At 50.2% G+C, this 19394-nt stretch overlaps 2 protein-coding genes across 2 annotated transcripts in view; one reads left to right on the forward strand and one right to left on the reverse strand.

Annotated features, from left to right (window-relative positions):
- Window positions 1-7596, forward strand: part of TAF5 (TATA-box binding protein associated factor 5) — a 73675-nt gene extending 66079 nt beyond the window's left edge. Inside the window, exon 12 of the mRNA XM_075352320.1 lies at window positions 6324-7596. Coding sequence (XP_075208435.1) covers window positions 6324-6541 — 218 coding nt within the window. The 3' untranslated portion in view covers window positions 6542-7596. The remainder of the gene's footprint in view (window positions 1-6323) is intronic.
- A 5807-nt stretch (window positions 7597-13403) lies between these two features.
- ATP5MK (ATP synthase membrane subunit k) overlaps window positions 13404-19394 on the reverse strand; it is a 68755-nt gene continuing 62764 nt past the window's right edge. Inside the window, exon 4 of the mRNA XM_075348615.1 lies at window positions 13404-13618. The gene's annotated coding sequence lies outside the window, so the exon portion shown is untranslated. The remainder of the gene's footprint in view (window positions 13619-19394) is intronic.

Below are 19394 nucleotides of genomic sequence, written 5' to 3' on the forward strand. Positions count from 1 at the left end.
TTTTAAGCTCAAAAATGCAGCTTAAAAAAAAAAGTTGTGTGCGGACAGCAAAAATGAAAACTCATAGACTTTGCTGGGGAAGTTAAGTCATGCAGTTTTGAGGCCAAAAACGCACCCGAAAATGCGCAAAGAAGGGAATTTTGTTTACTTACCGTAAATTCCTTTTCTTCTAGCTCCAATTGGGAGACCCAGACAATTGGGTGTATAGCTACTGCCTCCGGAGGCCGCACAAAGTACTACACTTAAAAGTGTAAGGCCCCTCCCCTTCTGGCTATACACCCCCCCGTGGGAGCACGGGTCCCTCAGTTTTAGTGCAAAAGCAAGAAGGAGGAAAGCCAATAACTGTTTCAAAAACAAATTCAATCCGATAAACAATATCGGAGAACGTAACTTATCAACATGAACAACATGTGCACCCGAAAAACAAATACCCTAAGAAAAAACAGGGCGGGTGCTGGGTCTCCCAATTGGAGCTAGAAGAAAAGGAATTTACGGTAAGTAAACAAAATTCCCTTCTTCTTTTTCGCTCCTAATTGGGAGACCCAGACAATTGGGACGTCCAAAAGCAGTCCCTGGGTGGGTAAAAGAATACCTCGTGATCGGGCTGTCAGGCAGCCCTTTCTTACAGGTGGGCCACCGCCGCCTGCAGGACTTGTCTACCTAGGCTGGCATCCGCCGAAGCGTAGGTATGCACCTGATAATGCTTGGTAAAAGTGTGCAGACTCGACCAGGTAGCCGCCTGGCACACCTGCTGAGCCGTAGCCTGATGCCGTAATGCCCAGGACGCACCCACGGCTCTGGTAGAATGGGCCTTCAGTCCAGAAGGAGCCGGAAGCCCAGCAGAACGGTAGGCGTGAAGAATTGGTTCCTTGATCCACCGCGCAAGGGTGGATTTGGAAGCTTGCGACCCTTTATGCTGACCAGCGACCAGGATAAAGAGTGCATCCGAACGGCGCAGAGGCGCCGTGCGGGAAATGTAGATCCTGAGTGCTCTCACCAGGTCCAACAGATGCAAACCCTGTTCAAATTGGTGAACTGGATGCGGACACAAAGATGGTAAAGTGATATCCTGATTGAGATGAAAGGAAGATACCACCTTGGGAAGAAACTCTGGAATTGGACGCAGTACTACCTTGTCTTGGTGAAACACCAGGAAGGGAGATTTGCAAGATAACGCCGCCAGCTCTGACACTCTCCGAAGAGACGTGACCGCCACCAGAAAAGTCACTTTCTGTGAAAGCCGAGAAAAGGAAATCTCCTTCATAGGCTCGAAAGGTGGCTTCTGGAGAGCAATCAGAACCCTGTTCAGATCCCAGGGTTCCAATGGCCGCTTGTAAGGAGGAACGATATGACAAACCCCTTGCAGGAACGTGCGTACCTTAGGAAGTCGCGCCAGGCGCTTCTGAAAGAATACAGATAGCGCAGAGACTTGTCCTTTAAGGGAGCTAAGCGACAAACCTTTTTCCAACCCAGACTGCAGGAAGGAAAGAAAAACGGGCAATGCAAATGGCCAGGGAGAAACTCCCTGAGCAGAGCACCAAGATAAGAATATCTTCCACGTTCTGTGGTAGATCTTGGCCGAGGATGGTTTCCTAGCCTGTCTCATGGTGGCAACCACTTCGTGAGATAAACCTGAGGTCCCTAGGATCCAGGACTCAATGGCCACACAGTCAGGTTCAGGGCCGCAGAATTCAGATGGAAAAACGGCCCTTGAGACAACAAGTCTGGACGGCCTGGTAGCGCCCACGGTTGTCCTACCGTGAGATGCCACAGATCCGGGTACCACGACCTCCTTGGCCAGTCTGGAGCGACGAGAATGGCGCAACGGCAATCGGACCTGATTTTGCGGAGCACTCTGGGCAACAATGCCAGAGGTGGGAACACATAAGGTAGGCGGAACTGCGACCAATCCTGAACTAAGGCGTCTGCCGCCAGAGCTCGGTGATCGTGAGACCGTGCCATGAAAACCGGGACCTTGTTGTTGTGCCGTGACGCCATCAGGTCGACGTCCGGCATCCCCCAGCGGCGACAGATCTCCTGAAACACGTCCGGGTGCAGGGACCATTCCCCTGCGTCCATGCCCTGGCGACTGAGAAAGTCTGCTTCCCAGTTTTCCACGCCTGGGATGTGAACTGCGGATATGGTGGATGCTGTGTTTTCCACCCACGTCAGAATCCGCCGGACTTCTTGAAAGGCTTGTCGACTGCGTGTTCCCCCTTGGTGGTTGATGTACGCCACCGCTGTGGAATTGTCCGACTGAATCCGGATCTGCTTGCCCTGCAGCCACTGTTGGAAGGCTCGCAGCGCAAGATAGACTGCTCTGATTTCCAGAACATTGATCTGAAGGGTGGACTCTCTCTGAGTCCACGTACCCTGAGCCCTGTGGTGAAGAAACACTGCTCCCCACCCTGATAGGCTCGCATCTGTCGTGACCACCGCCCAGGATGGGGGTAGGAACGACTTTCCTTTTGACAATGAGGTGGGAAGAAGCCACCATCGGAGAGAGTCCTTGGCTGCCTGAGAGAGGGAGACATCCCTGTCGAGGGACGTCGACTTCCCGTCCCATTGGCGGAGAATGTCCCATTGTAGAGGGCGCAGATGAAACTGCGCGAAAGGGACTGCTTCCATTGCTGCCACCATCTTCCCTAGGAAATGCATGAGGCGCCTCAAGGAGTGGGACTGGTTCTGCAGGAGAGATTGCACCCCTGTCTGCAGAGAGCACTGCTTGTCCAGTGGAAGCTTCACTATCGCTGAGAGAGTATGAAACTCCATGCCAAGATATGTCAGAGATTGGGTCGGGGTTAGATTTGACTTTGAAAAGTTGATAATCCACCCGAAACTCTGGAGAGTCTTCAGTGCCACGTTCAGACTGTGTTGGCATGCCTCTTGAGAGGGTGCCTTTATAAGTAGGTCGTCCAAATACGGGATCACGGAGTGACCCTGCGAGTGCAGGACAGCTACTACTGCTGCCATGACCTTGGTGAAGACCCGCGGGGCTGTTGCCAGCCCGAAAGGTAACGCTACGAACTGCAGGTGTTCGCTTTCTATAACGAAGCGTAGAAAACGCTGATGCTCTGGCGCAATCGGCACGTGAAGATAAGCATCTTTGATGTCTATTGATGCTAAGAAATCTCCTTGAGACATTGAGGCTATGACGGAGCGTAGAGATTCCATCCGGAACCTCCCTGGTTTTTACGTGTTTGTTGAGCAACTTTAGATCCAGGACGGGCCGAAAGGACCCGTCCTTCTTTGGCACCACAAACAGATTGGAGTAAAAACCGTGACCTTGTTCCTGAAGAGGAACGGAAGTCACCACTCCTTCCGCTTTTAGAGCGTCCACCGCCTGCAGCAGAGCATCGGCTCGGTCGGGCGGTGGGGAAGTTCTGAAGAAACGAGTTGGAGGACGAGAGCTGAACTCTATCCTGTACCCGTAAGACAGAATGTCCCTCACCCAACGGTCTTTGACCTGTGACAGCCAAATGTCGCCAAAGCGGGAGAGCCTGCCACCGACCGAGGATGCGGAGAGAGGAGGCTGAAAGTCATGAGGAAGCCGTCTTGGTAACGGTTCTTCCTGCTGTCTTTTTTGGGCGTGACTGAGTCCGCCAAGAATCTGAGCCTCTCTGATCCTTTTGAGTCCTTTTGGACGAGGAGAATTGGGACCTGCCTGAGCCTCGAAAGGACCGAAAACCAGACTGACCCCTCCTTTGTTGGGGCTTGTTTTGTCTGTGTTGAGGTAAGGATGAGTCCTTACCCTTGGAGTGTTTAATGATTTCATCCAAACGCTCCCCAAACAATCGGTCACGAGAAAAAGGCAAACTGGTTAAGCACTTCTTGGAAGCAGAATCTGCCTTCCATTCTCTCAACCACAGGGCTCTGCGCAAAACCACGGAGTTGGCTGACGCCACCGCCGTACGGCTCGTAGAGTCCAGGACAGCATTAATCGCGTAAGACGCGAATGCGGACATTTGAGAGGTCAACGGTGCCACCTGCGGGGCAGATGTACGTGTGACCGAGTCGACTTGTACAAGCCCAGCTGAAATAGCTTGGAGTGCCCATACGGCTGCGAAAGCTGGCGCCAACGACGCTCCGATAGCTTCATAGATGGATTTCAGCCAGAGCTCCATCTGCCTGTCAGTGGCATCTTTAAGTGCCGCTCCATCTTCTACTGCAACTAAAGATCTAGCTGCAAGCCTGGAGATTGGAGGGTCCACCTTGGGACACTGGGTCCAACCCTTGACCACGTCAGGGGGAAAAGGATAGCGTGTATCTTTAAGCCGTTTAGAAAACCGCTTCTCAGGATAAGCGTGGTGTTTCTGGATTGCATCTCTAAAGTCAGAGTGGTCCAGAAAAGTGCTTAATTTACGCTTGGGATATCTGAAATGGAATTTCTCCTGCTGTGAAGCTGCCTCCTCCGCAGGAGGAGCTGGCGGAGAAATATCTAACATCCTATTGATGGACGCTATAAGATCATTCACTATGGCGTCACCATCCGGTGTATCCAGATTGAGAGCGGTCCCAGGATCAGAATCCTGGTCAGTTACATCCGCCTCATCACCAATAGATTCGTCCCGCTGGGATCCTGACCAGTGAGACGAAGTTGAGGGCCCCTCATAACGAGCCCGCTTAGGTTGTCTGGGACTGTCGTCCGAGTCAGAATCGTCACCCTGGGGTGCATGTGACACCCCCGGAGCTTGGAAGTGTTCCAGCTGAGGGGGACCAGGGAGCAATGATGCCACGGTGTCCCTGGTCTGAGTTACTGGTCTAGACTGCAATGTTTCAAGAATCCTTGACATGGTCATAGACAATCTGTCAGCAAAGGCTGCAAACTCCGTTCCTGTCACCTGGACAGCATTCACAGGTGGAGCACCCTGGGTCACGTCCAGCAGAGGCCCCGGCTGTGCAAGTTGCACAGGGGCCGAGCACTGCACACAATGGGGGTCAGTGGCACCTGCCGGTAGATCAGCCCCACATGCGGTACAGGCAGCATATAATGTCTGTGCCTTGGCACCCTTGCGTTTTGCGGACGCCATGCTGTTGCCTCCTTGTAATCTAGGAGGGTATATAGCCGAGAATCACCAGCGCCCGTACAGTACAAAGTATTTGCAAACACAAAATACTCAGTATACAAATGGCACAAGTGGGGGTGAGCCCTTGAGGCTGCTTACCGCCCGCTGAACAGCGGGTATGAGGCCGTAGAATCCCGTGTCTGAGTCTCCCCGTCTCCCCTCTGCAGCTCAGCGTGCAGGCAGTAATGGCTGCCGGCGTGCTGTGAAGAGGGGCGGACCGTGGGCGTGCCACAAACAAAGTGCGGGAAACTGCGTCCTACTGTGCCTGGTGTGAGGGCTGGAGTATGTAAAAAAGACTCCAGCCCTCAGCGCTGATGCTCTGTACAGCGTCCCGCCCTCCTCCTGACTGGCAGGTGCGGAGGCGGGAATGAACGAACTAGGCCGCAAAAGCCGGGGACTGTAGTAATAAGCGCGGCCGTGATATATGCACGGTCAGCGCGGAAGTCCCCGGCGCACCACAAGTCCCAGCCGCGTCGCAGTCCCAGCGGCCGGCGCGACCGTTCTCCCTGAGTCTACCCACTCAGCAAAGCTGAAGTGAGGAAAAGGCACAAGCGCAGCAGCGCTGTTGTCCCCGGCGCACTAACACACCCAGCAGTGCTGCGGTGTGCGCGCGTATGCACGGGGACACAGAGTACCTTGACGGAGCAGGGCCATGTCCCTGACGATACTCAGCTCCATATCCAGCGGCTTCTCCAGGGGCTGCGGATGGAGCACGGTCTCAGTGCCTGGAGACCGGTAAAATCCCACTTCGCCCAGAGCCCTAATGGGGATGGGGAAGGAATCAGCATGTGGGCTCCAGCCTCCGTACCCGCAATGGGTACCTCAACCTTAACAAGCACCACCGACAGAAAGTGGGGTGAGAAGGGAGCATGCTGGGGGCCCTGTATGGGCCCTCTTTTCTTCCATCCGACATAGTCAGCAGCTGCTGCTGACTAAACAGTGGAGCTATGCGTGCGTGTCTGACCTCCTTCGCACAAAGCAAAAACTGAGGGACCCGTGCTCCCACGGGGGGGGTGTATAGCCAGAAGGGGAGGGGCCTTACACTTTTAAGTGTAGTACTTTGTGCGGCCTCCGGAGGCAGTAGCTATACACCCAATTGTCTGGGTCTCCCAATTAGGAGCGAAAAAGAAAACGCACTGTGTGAACTTACCCTAAAAGGATTTTTTCTCTGCAGTGAATTGGATGGAATCCTATCAGATTTTCTCTACAGTATATAATTCTGTTCCCTGACTTCTTTTTTTTTTCTATCAATTCCAGGTTCGATGGATAACACTGTTTGTTTATGGGATGCTGTAAAGGCTTTTGAAGATTTAGAAACGGATGACTTTACAAGTGCTACAGGTCACTTAAACTTGCATGAAAATTCCCAGGACTTTTTACTTGGTTCTTATATGACAAAATCCACCCCTGTCATCAATCTTCATTTCACAAGGCGAAATCTCCTAATGGCTGCGGGGGCGTACGGACCACAGTAAAATGATGCACTTAAAGACTAATAAAGAGGGAAAAAAACCCCCAGAGATGACCACACTCATCCATCACAAGTGTCCAGCCAAGGGCAAAGGCTCATATATGCAATGAAGTTACCAAATGTGATTCAGATGTCAATTTCTGCAAGACCCTCTTGCAGTCCCTGCACTGCCTTGTTTGCTCTATGGACTGGCTATGTGTAAAGCTACGGAGCTCGTGTAGGTGGAAATGGTGCTGTGAGCAAATGGCCGTTATATTAAGCACTGAGTGCTTGTGTACATGGAAGACTATATCATAAATGCTGATTCTGTGGTGGTCCCAGATTTCAGGAGCTATAATAAATCTATAGGGCGACTTATGTAGAATGGGGCAGTAGGTAAGGTGGGTGTATTAATTTGTCCATCGGTGGAAGTGCCTCACTATTTTGCCATCATGTTATTGTCAGTGGAGTGACTGTACAGCTTCTCCTATGTATTAGGAAGTGGCCTTACTGCTGAAAGCCTCAACTAACAAGTCAGATTGTACAACGTGGCAAGGAGGCTGATCCTTGTGCTGATTTGGGGGGGGAACAGCAGCAGCATCAATGTGTCCTCTGCCGCTTTCTGGGGGGTTTCTTATGGCTTATGCACGTTGGCCAATATGAGATGTGAACATACCCCATGCAACATCCGATCACTTACCTCTGATTTTGTGAGGAGGAATATGGGATTTGGTGCTCCAAACATTAAGAAAAGCTCAGCTGTTTTAATGTGAATCAGTTGGGTAGGGGGAGAAATATTAAGAGTGGGCATTAAATGTACAGTGCTGGGCAAAAGTGTGACTATTGAGGAAAATATCCTGCAGAATATTCTCAAAAATAAACATTTTTCATTTATTTTATCAATTAACAGAATGCAAAGAAAATGAACAAGAGAAATATAAGTCAATACTTGGTGTGAGCTTTTTGCCATCCAAACACCATCAGTTCTTCTAGGTACATGTGCACAGTTTTTTAAGGAACCTAGCAGGTAGATTTTTGTGCAATCCCAGAGTTAACCCATCATGTTTTGATCGGGGCTCTGCGGGGGGGGGGGGCGTCTGGGGTGTTGGCTCATGGTGAGATCGGGGCTCTGCGGGGGGGAGCTGGTTCATGGTGAGATCGGGGCTCTGCGGGGGGGAGCTGGTTTATGGTGAGATCGGGGCTCTGCGGGGGAGCTGGTTTATGGTGAGATCGGGGCTCTGCGGGGGAGCTGGTTTATGGTGAGATCGGGGCTCTGCGGGGGAGCTGGTTTATGGTGAGATCGGGGCTCTGCGGGGGAGCTGGTTTATGGTGAGATCGGGGCTCTGCGGGGGAGCTGGCTCATGGTGAGATCGGGGCTCTGCGGGGGAGCTGGCTCATGGTGAGATCGGGGCTCTGCGGGGGGGAGCTGGTTCATGGTGAGATCGGGGCTCTGCGGGGGGGAGCTGGTTCATGGTGAGATCGGGGCTCTGCGGGGGGGAGCTGGTTCATGGTGAGATCGGGGCTCTGCGGGGGGGAGCTGGTTCATGGTGAGATCGGGGCTCTGCGGGGGAGCTGGTTTATGGTGAGATCGGGGCTCTGCGGGGGAGCTGGTTCATGGTGAGATCGGGGCTCTGCGGGGGAGCTGGTTCATGGTGAGATCGGGGCTCTGCGGGGGGGAGCTGGTTCATGGTGAGATCGGGGCTCTGCGGGGGGGAGCTGGTTCATGGTGAGATCGGGGCTCTGCGGGGGAGCTGGCTCATGGTGAGATCGGGGCTCTGCGGGGGGGAGCTGGTTCATGGTGAGATCGGGGCTCTGCGGGGGGGAGCTGGTTCATGGTGAGATCGGGGCTCTGCGGGGGAGCTGGTTTATGGTGAGATCGGGGCTCTGCGGGGGAGCTGGTTCATGGTGAGATCGGGGCTCTGCGGGGGAGCTGGTTCATGGTGAGATCGGGGCTCTGCGGGGGGGAGCTGGTTCATGGTGAGATCGGGGCTCTGCGGGGGAGCTGGTTTATGGTGAGATTGGGGCTCTGCGGGGGAGCTGGCTCATGGTGAGATCGGGGCTCTGCGGGGGAGCTGGCTCATGGTGAGATCGGGGCTCTGCGGGGGAGCTGGCTCATGGTGAGATCGGGGCTCTGCGGGGGGGCTGGCTCATGGTGAGATCGGGGCTCTGCGGGGGGCTGGCTCATTGCTTTCAGGACTCCTTGTTCTTTATGCTGAAGGTTCTTCATGATACTGGGTGTACGTTGGGTTTTTCTGCTGCAGAATAAATTTGGAGCCAAACAGATGCTTCCCTTATGCGGGATAGATGAGTATTTGCCTGTTTTTCTCAATATTGAGGACACTAAAATCCCTTAAAGAGAACCTGTCATCAGAAATTTTGCTCTAAACCTAAAAGTTTCCCTTTCTGCAGCTCCTGGGCTGCATTCTAGCAGGTTCCTGTACTTTTTGTGGCCCCTTTTAAACCAAACCAAATTAAATACTTTATAAACTTGTACCTTTTGCTATGTAAATTTTGTAAATCGTCCATGGGGGCGGGCTCTCTGCTGACCGTTGCTGTTTTTCCAGCACATTGACGCCGTCCCCCCCCACGCTTCATTTCTGCAGAAGGGGAAACTTTTAGGTTTCAAGCTAAATTTCTGATGACAGGTTCCCTTTAACTCAATTTGCTTACTGCAGCCCCCAAACTTGCAGGGACCCTCCACAATGATTCTTTTGCCTGTAGACACATTATTTTACCTCTCTCCGGCAAATAAACTGCCTTTTGTTCCAAATGTTTCACATTGTGACTTGGCAGTAGGTGCTCTGGACTGATGTTTTAGTTGCGCCCCAATTCCTATGATTACCTGCACAGTTAAGTAACTCATTTCCATATTAAAGAGATGGTTGCTGGAATTCTTCCAAAAAGATCACTTCTCTACAGACTTATCACTATAGTTGGGTATATCTTAGAATTGAGCAGGTACTTAGAGTACTGTCCAATACTTGCGTATTCATTCCAGATAGCATGTGTAATGCAAGTCAATGGGGAAATACTCGCAATGTGAGTAACCCGAATGTCGTACTATTCGTGCAAGTAGTCTGACATTCAGGTTTTTACCCCATTGACTTGCATTGCACATGATCTTCGGAATGAATACGAGAGTATTAGACAATATTTGTACTCGCTAAACTCATAACGAATATTGTCTAATACTCTCGTATTCATTCCGAAGATCGTGTGCAATGCAAGTCAATAGGGTATAAACTCGCAAAGTAAAGACCCGAATGTCAGACTACTTGCACGAATAGTACGATATTTAGGTTACTCGTTACATTGCGAGTATTTTTCCATTGACTTGCATTGCACATGCTATCTGGAATGAATACGCAAGTATTGGATAGTACTCGTTAAGTAGTTGCTCAACTCTAGTATATCAGTCTAAGGTTGCTGCTAGTTCTGACCTGCCGACACTGTGCGAAATATTCCGATTTAGAAGGAAAGTAACATGATGTCTTTCATCTGCTACACAGTTTCCTTGGCCAACCACTGCATCAATGTTTCCTAATTCTTGGTGCCATTAGTGCTGAGACATACAGGCACACTTATTCCTAACATGATACTATCCATCAGGGAGGTATTTGGACCCAAATCTGTTCTGCAGCAGAATGACTACTTCAAACATATAGCCAATGGCATTCAGAACGATCTTCAGCGTAAAGAAGGACGAGAAGTCCTGTGATGTATATGACCTCTACAGAGCCCTGATCAACATAATCCAGTCTGTCTGGGATTGCACAAGTCAAGATCTGTGGTCAGTTCCCCAAGGTGTTTGGAACAACCTCCCTGCAAAGTTCCTTCAAAAACTTTGCATAGGTTTGGAAAGAATAATCATGCCAAATGTTCTAATTTCTTATTGTCTGCATTTTGTTTCAAATAGTGTTTATCACCGCCCCTTCCCCCACACACATCTGCCTAAAACTTTTGCTCTGTACTGTATGTCATTGAAACAGTACTGTAACTGTTTTGTACATTTTTTTACTCTGGTTGCACAGTTTATATCTATTTATTATTGGTTATTATAGGCCTCAACACTTTTGAGAAAATATATAAAAACAATTAAGGTTAATTGGTGATTATTTAACGTCTCGATTTTGGGATGGGTAGTCCAGGAAGGTTAAAAAGTATTACAGGAAGATTTGTCCTGCATGTGTTATCCAGGTCATAGCTGCCATCTGTAAGGCTCCTTTCACATTGCATTTTTTCCTACGTCCACAGGTCCCATCGGCGAATCCGTCCGAACCGCCCCTCCCCCACTCTGCAAAGCGTGTTCCGGACGCATGCGCCAGGCAGGGCCATTCACTGTAATGGAGCACACGGCGTTAGCGTGGTCTCTGTTTTGTGCCATTTTTGCACATATACGTTTTCTGCAGACGGACACCCGAACACGCTTTGCAGAGTGGCACTTCGGACGGATGCTCCGATGGGACCTGTGGATGTAGGGGAAAAACGCAATGTGAAAGGAGCCTAACACCGTAGCATAGCATATTCTCCATACATGATCTTGTTCAATGCTACACTTTTTTTTTTTTGTGTGGATTTTTCTGGGTGCAAAACACACTAAATTTTTAACAGTTGTCCTCCTTGGAGCAGGTTTTTTTTTTTTTTTTATTTGCGTTACTTTTAGGCCATGTGTCCACGCTGCGGAAAATGCGCGGATTTCTCGCGGAAAAGCCGCGGATTTTCCAAAAATCGGCAGCAGCGGCACTTCCAAGCCATTTCAATGGCATTTTGGAAATGCTGTGTCCATGCTGCGGATTTTTCCGCGGATTTTGATCCGGAAAAATCTGCAGCATGTCAATTATTGTTGCGGATTTTGATCCGGAATTTGGCTATAGAATGGGGGTGGGGGAAATCCGCGGCAAAAAAAATGTGCGGATTTTCATGCCGAAAAATCCGCAGCAACATTCTACCGTGGACATAGCCTTACCATATAGAAAATAGCACCATGTGAAGGTGCATTTTTTCCATTGAAATTTTTAATATGGGTTTTGGTTCATGATCCATTCCAATACTTAGTGAACGTGCCCAGCTATACTGAGCTGTGTATTTGGCACATTGTTTAAATGCTGCAGATGCGTTGCAAGAATGTCTCCCAAAAAAACTGTTCCCACCTTATGGACGGTGCATTTTCTATAAGGTTCATTTAACCAATTATTTTAATTGCAGAAAGTTCTGCAACAATTGTAATATGGATTTACCCTTATTCTTGCTGTTTGCCACCACCTTCTGAAGTGTCTGTGTGCAGCTTTCCCCACCCTTCATGTCAAGTTAAACATTTAGGTTTTTTTTTTTTCCCTTTCTTCATGTGAATAACTACTCAGGTATAAAACAACTTTATATTGCTTTTGCATTGTTTTGACCACCTACCATTATGTATCAGTTAGGATTTATTCACACATTTCCCAACCTGATCACTGGACCTAAGCTTACAGTAATGTAAATGCTTATGAGGCTAATGGGTTCAAGTCCTGAAATCTGTGGCTGTGCCTGATGGACGGTCTCTTATCCTTCAAAGTCAGGCCCATGATGTTAAAGAGATTGTCCACTTCTTTTACTTAACGGTATCGGATACCCGGCACCACTGCCGATCAGCTATTCTCTGTGCCAGCAGCTGAAAATGCTCAGTTTTGGAGCCGCAGTCAGATACTATACCTCCTATTTAAATGAGGCAGATACACAATACCCGGCCATTATCGAAGACTGGGCAGGTTCAGAACTGAGAATTTCCAGCTACGGATGCTGAGAACAGCTGATCGGACATTAATAACCTCTCCTAAGGATAGACCATGAATGTATAAGTAATGGACAACCTCTTTAAAGTGACCATTTATTGATACTCAAATGTTAGGATATGCTATCAATACCTGATTTGTGGGACAGACATTTTGTACAGTGGCTGAAAACACTCAATACTCCCGGAACACAACCGCTGCCATTTCATTAGTGGCAGCGGCTGGATACTGCCCTTTAGTCCCATCAATAGGTGGTAGATCCAGTAACCTGCCAGTACTAGTATGGTTTTGCTGAAGCTGCCGTCTTCTGACACCATCCGAAAACGTCTTGGCGCAGAGACTAACTGGATCCTGCGAGATATTTGGTGATCCGCTCCCACCGATCAGGTATTGCTAGGCTTACTTGAATGATCGAATAATACAAAAAACTAGTCGCTGTTCTCTTAACTTCCAAATTAACTGGGGGTGTGAGATTAGGTACTAATAAAGCTAGCACTTATGCATTTTCCATGTCTGATAGGTGTCCCAGTAAAAATCAGTTTCTGCCCTGAAAGACTGCTTCATAGGAGCTTATGAAGCTGGTGAGGTCGGGTCAGACCTGCAGAGGGTCAGCACATAGGACCATAAGCGCCATAAGTGTGACACCTGCTCAATTGTCAGTTTAGTCTTCAGTCTTTCCCTACCACCATCGCATTGTTATGTGATATCCACTACAAAGCATCTGCAGTAATGTCCACGTTATCAATAACTAAAGATTTTTGTCCCCCAATAAAAAGTCATCTCTAATTTGTTGTGTCCGCTCCTATATGGCAGCCCGGGGGCCTCTTCCACTTACCATGTTCCCTGAGAAAAGGCTTCAGCAGTGACGATGGCCCTGACCTGGCTGCCACATAGAATAGACCAGTGCAAGTTATGCTCAATCCTAAATGTGACCCCTTCTCATAGAGAATGGGCCGCCTCAGTAATGGACATTGTCTCCTCCACGTCTAATCTTTATCATTAGTTCACCTTTCTTGTCAATCTAGTCCCATTTTCGCCATTATACTTTCTACCTCTTGAGTTGAAGAAACCTTGGATGGCTCCACTTAATGGCGAAGCAATAACCATTCTTTCACATGAGACATAAGTGAATTATTTATTGACTGACACCTCCAATAACCTCGTGACTGCCCGGGCAGGATGGTGCTGCCTCGTTTTGTACAGACTTGTTAATTGAAATATTGTAAATAAATAAAGACAATACAATACAAGTGATCTAGTATTTAATGTCAAAAGGAGAGCGAGTCCAGGGGGAGGTGGTCCGGCAACTGGCGGCCTGTAACTCCACGATCCTGTTAACAAGAACAAAGTTTTGTGATGTTGAGTTGTTCCCTTTTCTAACATCTCATTCACACAAGTTTATTCCTTTGCCTTCACTGGACCAACCTTCCTTTACAATCCACTCCTTGTGAGAAGTAACCCTTCTTTGTTAGATACCTGCACTGATCACACAGCCCTCACAAGAACTATGGGGAGGCCTGTCAATGTAGACTCCTGCAGCAGAAATGTTGGGTTTATCTTTAAGGTTACATCTGTGGAAGAGAGCACTGTGTGGGGTGGGAAAGGGGAGGTATAGCAAGGTTGTTACAGACTGTACTCTGCAGTGCAAAGGTCAAAAATCTGCTGCTTTCACACCTCCGGTTTTTCCTGTGCAGCACAATCCGGCGCTTTGCAGAAAAAACGCAACAGTTTTTTTTTTACCGCCGGTTGCAATTTTTTTGCATAGACTTACATTAGTGCCGTATTGTGCCGCATGGGCTTGCATTCTATCCGGTTTTTGCTGAATGCGGCAGATTTAGCCAATGCGGCGGCCGGATGGAACGTTGCCTACCACGTTTTTTTTTTTGCCCGGCAAAAAAAAAAAAAAACCGCATCGCGCCGCATGCGGCGTCCTGCGGCAAACACCGCATCTGGCTGCTGCATGTGGTTTTTTCCACTGCGCATGCTCAGTAGCGTGCCACAAGCGGCAAAAACCAGACAGGCCGCATGTAAAAAAACTTATGCGAAGGATGCAGTTTTGTCGCCGCATCAGTTGCATAGGTTTTAGAGCCGGATTGGCCGGCTCTGCTAAAACCGGATGTGTGAAAGCAGCCTAAGAGTCATGCTGCAGATGTGAAGTGGTTTTATACTCACATCTACTTTACTGCAACTGGTATACAACAAAAACATACATGTAGGAACACAGCTGACAGTCAATTTTGTAAATCTTATTAGTAAAATGTCAAAGGGAACCTGTCACCAGATTTTGGCCTTCTAAGAAGGGAATTTTGTTACTTACCGAAAATTCCTTTTCTTCTAGCTCTTATTGGGAGACCCAGACGATTGGGGTATAGCTACTGCCCTCAAAGTGCAAGGCCCCTCCCCTTCTGGCTATACCCCCCCGTGGTATCACGGGTACTCCAGTTTTAGTGCCAAAGCAAGAAGGAGGAAGCCAATAACTGGTTTAAACAAATTAACTCCGAGAAACATCGGAGAACCGAAAAAACCGTTCAACATGAACAACATGTGTACCCGCAAACAACAAAAAAATCCCGAAGGACAACAGGGCGGGTGCTGGGTCTCCCAATAAGAGCTAGAAGAAAAGGAATTTACGGTAAGTAACAAAATTCCCTTCTTCTTCAGCGCTCTATTGGGAGACCCAGACGATTGGGACGTCCAAAAGCTGTCCCTGGGTGGGTAAAGAAATACCTCATGTTAGAGCTGCAAAAAAACAGCCCTCCCCTACGGGGATGTCACTGCCGCCCGCAGGACTCTTCTACCTAAGCTGGCATCCGCCGAAGCATAGGTATGCACCTGATAATGCTTGGTGAAAGTGTGCAGACTGGACCAGGTTGCTGCCTGGCACACCTGTTGAGCCGAAGCCTGGTGTCGTAATGCCCAGGACGCACCCACGGCTCTGGTTGAGTGGGCTTTTAGCCCTGAAGGAACCGGAAGCCCCGCAGAGCGGTAGGCCTCTAGAATTGGTTCTTTGATCCATCGAGCCAGGGTGGCTTTAGAAGCCTGCAATCCCTTGCGCAGACCAGCGACAAGGACAAAAAGAGCATCGGAACGGCGCATGGGCGCCGTTCGGGAAATGTAGATTCTGAGTGCTCTCACCAGATCTAGCAAACGTAAGTCCTTTTCATACCGGTGAACCGGATGAGGGTAAAAGGAAGGCAAGGATATATCCTGATTAAGATGAAACGAGGATACGACCTTAGGGAGAAACTCCGGAATGGGGCGCAGCACTACCTTGTCCTGGTGGAACACCAGGAAAGGAGCCTTGGATGACAAAGCTGCCAGCTCAGACACTCGCCGAAGCGATGTGATCGCGACAAGAAACGCCACTTTCTGTGACAGGCGAGAAAAGGAAACGTCCTTTAGAGGCTCGAAGGGCGGCTTTTGCAGAGCAACAAGTACTCTGTTCAGATCCCATGGATCTAACGGCCGCTTGTACGGGGGCACAATATGACAGACCCCCTGTAGGAACGTGCGCACCTTAGGAAGACGTGCTAGACGCTTCTGAAAAAACACCGACAGTGCCGAGACTTGCCCTTTAAGGGAGCTGAGCGACAAGCCCTTTTCCAACCCCGATTGCAGGAAGGAAAGAAAGGTGGGCAATGCAAATGGCCAAGGGGATACTCTCTGTGCAGAGCACCAAGATAAGAAAATCTTCCACGTTCTGTGGTAGATCTTAGCAGACGTTGACTTCCTAGCTTGTCTCATTGTGGCTACGACTCCTTGAGATAATCCTGCAGACGCTAGGATCCAGGACTCAATGGCCACACAGTCAGGTTCAGGGCCGCAGAATTCTGATGGAAAAACGGCCCTTGGGACAGTAAGTCTGGTCGGTCTGGCAGTGACCACGGTCGACCGACCGTGAGATGCCACAGATCCGGATACCACGATCTCCTCGGCCAGTCTGGGGCGACGAGTATGACGCGGCTGCAATCGGATCTGATCTTGCGTAACACTCTGAGCAAGAGTGCCAGAGGTGGAAAGACGTATGGGAGCCGGAACTGCGACCAATCTTGAACCAATGCGTCTGCCGCCAGAGCTCTTTGATCGCGCGACCTCGCCATGAATGCCGGGACGCCATTAGGTCGACGTCCGGCACTCCCCATCGGCGACAGATTTCCTGAAACACGTCCGGGTGAAGGGACCATTCCCCTGCGTCCATGCCCTGGCGACTGAGGAAGTCTGCTTCCCAGTTTTCTACGCCGGGGATGTGAACTGCGGATATGGTGGAGGCCGTGGCTTCCACCCACATCAGAATCCGCCGGACTTCCTGGAAGGCTTGCCGACTCTGAAGGGTGGACTCCTGCGGAGTCCACGTCCCCTGAGCCCTGTGGTGGAGAAACACTGCTCCCCACCCTGACAGACTCGCATCTGTCGTGACCACTGCCCAGGATGGGGGCAGGAAGGATCTTCCCTGAGACAATGAGGTGGGAAGGAGCCACCATTGTAGAGAGTCCTTGGCCGTCTGGGAAAGAGAGACTTTCCTGTCCAGGGACGTTGACTTCCCGTCCCATTGGCGGAGAATGTCCCATTGAAGTGGACGCAGATGAAACTGCGCAAAGGGAACTGCTTCCATGGCTGCCACCATCTTCCCGAGGAAGTGCATGAGGCGCCGTAAGGGGTGCGACTGGCCCTGAAGGAGGGATTGCACCCCTGTCTGTAGTGACCGCTGCTTGTTCAGCGGAAGCTTCACTCTCGCTGCTCGAGTATGGAACTCCATGCCAAGATACGTTAGTGACTGTGTCGGAGACAGATTCGACTTTGGAAAGTTGATGATCCATCCGAACGTCTGTAGAGTCTCCAGTGTAGCATGTAGACTGAGTTGGCATGCCTCTTGAGAGGGTGCCTTGACAAGTAGATCGTCTAGGTAAGGGATCACCGAGTGTCCCTGAGAGTGCAAGACCGCTACCACTGCCGCCATGACCTTGGTGAAAACCCGTGGGGCTGTCGCCAGACCGAATGGCAGAGCTACGAACTGAAGATGTTCGTTTCCTATCACAAAACGTAGAAAACGTTGATGTTCTGTAGCAATTGGCACGTGGAGATAAGCATCTTTGATGTCTATTGAGGCAAGGAAGTCTCCTTGAGACATTGAGGCCACGACAGAGCGGAGGGTTTCCATCCGGAACCGCCTGGCGTGCACATGTTTGTTGAGCAGCTTTAGATCCAGAACAGGACGGAACGAGCCGTCCTTTTTTGGAACCACAAAGAGATTGGAGTAAAACCCTCTCCCTTGTTCCTGAGGCGGTACAGGAACCACTACTCCTTCCGCTCTTAGGGAGTCCACCGCCTGCAGCAGGGCATCTGCTCGGTCTGGATGTGGGGAGGTTCTGAAGAACCGAGCTGGAGGACGAGAACTGAACTCGATTCTGTACCCGCGAGACAAAATGTCTGTCACCCACCGGTCTTTGACCTGTGACATCCAAATAACGGAAAAGCGGGAGAGCCTGCCCCCGACCGGAGATGCGGAGGGGGGGAGCTGGAAGTCATGAGGTAGCCGCTTTGGAAGCGGTTCCTCCATTTGCTTTCTTGGGGCGCGCGTGAGCCCGCCAGGAATCTGAGCTTCTTTGCGTCCTCTGAGTCCCTTTGGACGAGGAGAATTGTGTCTTGCCCGAACCTCGAAAGGACTGAAACCTCTGCTGCCATTTTTTCTGCTGAGGTTTGCTTGATCTGGGCTGGGGCAAAGAAGAGTCTTTACCCTTGGACTGTTTAATGATGTCAGCCAATGGCTCGCCAAACAGTCTATCTCTAGATAAAGGCAGGCTGGTTAAACATTTTTTGGAACCAGCATCTGCTTTCCAGTCCTTTAACCACAAGGCTCTGCGCAAAACTACCGAATTGGCGGACGCCATTGAGGTGCGGCTGGTAGATTCTAGGACCGCATTGATAGCGTAAGACGCAAACGCGGACATCTGCGAGGTAAGGGACGCCACTTGCGGCACCGCTGGATGTAAGATAGCATCCACTTTTGCTAACCCTGCTGAAATAGCTTGGAGTGCCCATACGGCTGCGAATGCTGGAGCAAACGACGCGCCGATAGCTTCATAGACAGATTTTAACCAGAGGTCCATCTGTCTGTCATTGGCATCCTTAAGTGAAGCGCCATCCTCCACTGCAACTATGGATCTAGCTGCAAGTTTGGAAATCGGGGGGTCAACTTTTGGACACTGGGTCCAGCGCTTGACCACATCAGGGGGGAAAGGAAAACGTGTATCCTTAGAACGTTTAGAGAAACGCCTTTCTGGATGAGCGTCGTGCTTCTGGATTGACTCTCTGAAGTCAGAGTGATCCAAGAAAGCACTCAATTTACGCTTGGGATAGAGAAAACGAAACTTCTCCTGCTCTGCAGCTGCCTCCTCTGCAGAAGGGGCTGGGGGAGAAATATCCAACAGTCTATTGATGGCTGAGATAAGCTCGTTTACCATGGCGTCCCCATCCGGGGTATCCAGATTGAGAGGGGTTCCAGGATAAGACTCCTGATCACTCTCATCAGACGCATCACAGAGCGACTGATTGCGCTGAGACCCTGAGCAGTGTGATGACGTTGAGGGTCTTTCCCAGCGAGCCCGCTTAGGGTGGCTGGGGCTATCATCTGAGTCATAATACTCAGCCTGTGAAGCCAGGGACCCCCTTGCAGTCTGGATTAAATCCAACTGAGGGGGATTAGAGGACAGAGACCTCGCCGTGTCCATAGACTGAGCCCCAGGCATGGATTGCAAAGTTTCAAGGATTTTTGCCATAGTCACAGACATATTATCAGCAAAAACTGCAAAGTCTGTCCCTGACACCGGGGCAGGACTTACAGGCGTCTCAGCCTGGGTCACTATCTCTCCTGACTCCGGCTGGCGAAGCAGCACCGGATCTGAGCATTGCACACAATGGGGGTCCTTGGAGCCTGCTGGTAGAGCAGCCCCACATGCAGCACACGCAGTGTACACAGCCCTAGCCTTGGCAGCCTTGCGTTTTGTGGATGACATGTTGCTGCCTCCTCAGAGCGATCTGGGTATACAGCCAGGAAGCGACCTCACAGTGCAAGCAATAAGGAAATATATATATGTCCAGTGACACAGT

Source organism: Anomaloglossus baeobatrachus, chromosome 5 (assembly GCF_048569485.1).
Source record: "Anomaloglossus baeobatrachus isolate aAnoBae1 chromosome 5, aAnoBae1.hap1, whole genome shotgun sequence".
NCBI classification, from domain to species: domain Eukaryota; kingdom Metazoa; phylum Chordata; class Amphibia; order Anura; family Aromobatidae; genus Anomaloglossus; species Anomaloglossus baeobatrachus.